The following is a 4,589-nucleotide window of genomic DNA, read 5'->3' on the forward strand; positions in this document are numbered from 1 at the left end:
AACATTTTCATCACGATCTACCATGAACAACCTCAAATTCTGCACCTGATCACTATTCGCGAGATGACCTGCATGTCTCTTTGACTTCTGTTGTTCTTCATGATACTTCTTTTTCCTACATTCCTTGGCAATATGACCCAATTTTCCGCAATAAAAACATTTTGTTTTAGAGTAGCTTTTATTCGAATGCATACCTTGAGTCAAATTTGCTCCGTTTTGCTGCTATGGACCTCCTTGCCCTTTGTAGAAGTTTTTCCTCGCCACTAATGCAAGATCGGCACTCTGGGGCTTCGGAGTTGATCTCCTCTCTTCTTCCTGCATCAGTATACCTGTTAGCTCTTCAAAATGCGAGATCTTCTCTCTGGCATTGATCCCAGTGATGAACATCTGATAATCATCAGTGACACCATTCATTATAATGGTCACAAGATCTGTATCATCCATTGTATGACCAATATCTGATAATTTGGTTTTCAGATCCTTGATCCTTGCTATGAATGAAGCAATCATTTCATTCTCCTCCATCTTCATGGACACAATCTTACTCTTGAGAAACAAAAGACAATTTGAATTTCTAATCTCGTACAATTCCTTCAAAATTCCCCAGATCTTGTTAGCTGACTTACCTTCTCTGATGTGCGGTATAATACAGTCTTTCACTGACATATTTAACATTGTCCTTGCTTTGCTTTCTAATTTCTCCCAATCTGAGACTGTTGCAGATCTAGCCGCGGGCTTCGGCTCATCCCCATTCACAATCTGCCAAGCACTCTGCGCTTCTGGTAGAGTTTGCATCTTAAACTTCCAATTTGCATAATTGGAACCATCGAGCTTGTTATGCTCATTCAAGCATGCTTCAAATATGTTGTTATTCATCTTGGCAATTTAGAGAAGAAAAAAAAAATTCACAGGTAAACGATGTTAAATTTACCCTAGATATGTGATAGATACAGATCATTGTTGTTTGATCTCGCAACACACGTGCAGATCTTCGTGGCTTCCTTCTCAGCCTCCAAACAAGCTCCTGTTGTCAGCTAGAGCCTTGTTCTTGGCTTCCTCACTCAGTTTCTCTGGCAGCTACAACCTTGTTCTTGGCTCCCTTTGCAATTTCTTTGATTTACACGATCTTCGCTAATATTTTCCAAATATGCAAGACCATCGCTGAAATACACCAATTTTCCAAGACTAGTCGCTGAAATAAGCCCAATTTCAGAGAATGTCACAGTTTTTCAGCGATTTTCAGAGACCGTCGCTACTGTACACCTGTAAAGTGCGATGATTGGAAAATAAAAAATTTCGGAAGTGCAATAGTGATCATCGCGGCTATACACTCAAAAACCTGCGACGATTTCGGTACAAAGAACCACCCACCAGCCAGCGTACAGGTTCCTTAGCCCTGACGCTCTGATACCATGATAAAAATGGCAATGTTTCTATTAATGAAAATGAAACCCATTGGTCAGCTCTAGGAAAAAGAGTCTGAACCAGGAGAGTCTGGCTCTGCAGAACGCTCTACATTGTTCATTAACATTACACATTAAATAGAATACATGGTTTTAGGGAAGTTAGAACAACATCCTAAGAAATAGAAACTAATTCCTATCCTGAGGCTACGTGAAGCAAATCTACCTATTCTAGGATATTCTCCATTATCTTCAACAAGGAGGGGTACGAACATTTATCCCAATGTAGCCATATTAGTTGGGGCGTTTGTGCAACGCTGAATATGCTTTGCACAGAATGACCTTCAGCCCTAACCAGCAGCACACTGCTCATATGTTCCGCAAGCTTTTCAAACAATCACGGAGGCCATTCGACAACCATGTTAATTCCTCTTACCTAAAACACGATTAGTATTTATGCAAATAATTTTAACAATTCAAAACTTAATCATCATAACACAATCACATTTTTTCAAATTAGTTTCAGAATTCAAAACTTCACAGCACCATTTCAAGAGATGATCTAAAAACTCAAAATACGTACATGTGATCGCTCGGACAGATTACGAAGGTTGTAAGTTGGGCACCAAAGACGAAGCTGACTATGTGGAGGTCCTTTCCCGGCAAGATCTCTGCCCAGATCTCGAAGATGATCGTGCATTGTTATTCGATTATACTTGTCTACCTCCAGAAGGCACTTGTTTTGTAAGTTCAGAAAACCAAGCTCTCCTTCCCACCCAGATCCATCCCAGATTCTTATGGTTGTATCCCTGTCTTCTCTTATAAAGAAACAAGCCATGTCTAGGAATATCTGCTTCTCCTCTTCATCAAGGTCGTCATAACTAATCTGAAGCCTTTTTTGGATATCCATGGGAACTACTTTGGAGATTTTGCGCAACTGGGCTTCCCAATACATCAAATCATTTTGTCCATGCAGATGCGCACCAAGCACCATAAGAGATAACGACAACCCATCACAGGCATTCAAAAACTCTTCAACTATGACTTCAAACTCTACAATTCCCGCGTGTTTAAGAACATCCTTATTGTGAGATGTAACTAAAATCAAGCTATCCGGTTGGAGGACATCCTTCGCTGGCAAAAGTAAGGCATCCATTTGCTGGATATGATCCACATCATCTAAAATGATGAGAGCTTTGCAAGATGAGAGATACTTTCTGAGCATCTCTATACCTTCATCGGAGCTGTTTATTTGTACATTCCACTGAGCCAAGTCCTTAAGAAGCATGGTCTGCAAAGAATTTAAAGGTTGGTCTCTGACATCAGACCAAAAACAAGATCGATTGTAGTTGGATACCCGACGGTTAAAGATGTCTTTTGCAAGGGTCGTTTTTCCAACCCCGCCTCGTCCCACAATTCCTATGACTCTAGTCTGCCTACTTTGCTGTTTCAAATACATTTTCCTTTCAAAATATTCTACTTTCTGATCCAAAGCTATTGGATATTTGGATACATGGAGTTTTCTCGAAACGTTTTTCAGTACTCCTTCTAAAACATGTTCGAAGAGCCGCTGCTTGTCACTGAATAATATTCGGATTACAATTACCAGTCATAAATGTATCAATTTAACAAACAAAAGCTAAGCCAACAAGGGTTATAGTTCTTACCCATTATAAGTTTCCATGTCGAACCCGCTTATGTTTGCAACCTAAGAAAGAGCCTCCCTCCACTTTCCAATAATGTTGGAGTCGTATCGAGGCTTCTTTTGACCAGTTTGAGAATCGATTGTCTTCTTGTCTTCGAGCTTGCTTAGGGAACGAGCATACACCCCATTTTCATCCCTAGTACAGCAGAGCATGCAGCAAAGGCATGGGAACATGCTCAAGACTTTATCATAGACTCCAGTTTCTTGCTGTTTCCACTGAAGTTCGGATGGCTGGACACCGTAGAAGACGGGAATGATAGTTTTCCTCGACTCCAACATCAACACCAGCTCCTTCAAACACCAAATGGATTCCGCATATCTGGGAGAGAAAATAGCTATATGAATAGACGTTGTCCTAATAACACCTTCAATTTGGGAAGGGAAGAGATCTCCCTCTTTCAATTCCCACTGGTCGAGGAATACCCGCAATCCATGTTTGCGAAAGCGATCGTACAGATAGGTGGCCAATGTTTTCTTGTAATCAGACCCATGGTAGTTAATAAAAATGTCATAAACATTGTAGTTGATTTTGGCATTCGAGGTGGACGCAAAGGTGGAAGAGGATGCCATACTGTCTCAGAACAATGCAAAGTATCTACCAGCAAATGAGCTTAATGGAGCTGTACGGTAATTTTAATATTTGAAGCATTATCAACACCCACAACCTACACATAACATGTGAAAATGGCATAGAAAGCCATTGGTGGAGAGCTAGAAGTGCCAACAATTTTGTTTAGCGAATTATAATATAGATTTATTTTATCATTACACTTACGGAAGGAATCAAATTGTTGGAGAGCTGGAAGTGCCGACAATTTCGTTTAGCGAATTATAATATAGATTTATTTTATCTTTACATTTCCGCAAGGAATCAAATTTTTCAAAATGTATAATAAAAATTGAAAAAATGTTGAGAAAGAATCAAATTTTTGAAATGTGAAAAGAAAGGAGAAAAGAATTGGATAGATTTGATTTTTTTAGAGGTTTGCTAAATCCATAATTAAGATAGATCTATGATACTTTAATTTTTCAATGTATTTATAATTAACAATTTAAAGTGTTTACTTTGTAAATTACTATTTCGTAAGATGGTTATATACTCATTTTTAATAATATTATTTATATTTATATAATTTTTACATCTTAATGTAGAGACAACAAGACCTTCTTATGGCTCTACTTGAATATTGAAGCTGTCAGAATTATATTTTTTTCTTCTTCATGTAATGGTTTTGGCCATATAATCCAAGCTTTATGAAATATAAATAATAGTTTCATTTAAATACGAAGTTTTGAAATATATTTCTCATGAATATGTCATTATTAGTCCTTGCAAGGGAGGATGGTAGCAATCAATTTGTCTTTTGACCATTATTAGTTTAGCATTCACTAATGTAAATTATAATGTTTAACTTTGAAAAAAAAAATATTTATTTTTCAATGTTATTAAAAAACTATTTTTTAACATTTAACTAGCCAAT

The 4,589-nt window shown here is 37.7% G+C and overlaps 2 protein-coding genes across 2 annotated transcripts; both read right to left on the bottom strand.

Annotated features, from left to right (window-relative positions):
- Positions 1-222: 222 nt before the first annotated feature.
- On the bottom strand, positions 223-3,087 carry LOC149138054 (disease resistance protein RPV1-like). Its single transcript, XM_089450224.1, has 3 exons — positions 3,071-3,087; positions 1,987-2,983; positions 223-387 (listed from the first exon to the last, which is right to left on the bottom strand). The coding sequence occupies exons 1-3, from the start codon at positions 3,085-3,087 to the stop codon at positions 223-225; spliced, it is 1,179 nt and encodes a 392-aa protein (XP_089306350.1).
- A 24-nt stretch (positions 3,088-3,111) lies between these two features.
- LOC149138055 (putative 2' cyclic ADP-D-ribose synthase BdTIR) lies at positions 3,112-3,678 on the bottom strand. The gene has a single exon (XM_089450225.1). The coding sequence runs from the start codon at positions 3,676-3,678 to the stop codon at positions 3,112-3,114; it is 567 nt and encodes a 188-aa protein (XP_089306351.1).
- Between the last annotated feature and the right edge of the window lie 911 nt (positions 3,679-4,589).

This window comes from Pinus tabuliformis, chromosome X (genome assembly GCF_031772625.1).
Source record: "Pinus tabuliformis cultivar Carrire ecotype Pingquan chromosome X, CPIR1, whole genome shotgun sequence".
NCBI classification, from domain to species: domain Eukaryota; kingdom Viridiplantae; phylum Streptophyta; class Pinopsida; order Pinales; family Pinaceae; genus Pinus; species Pinus tabuliformis.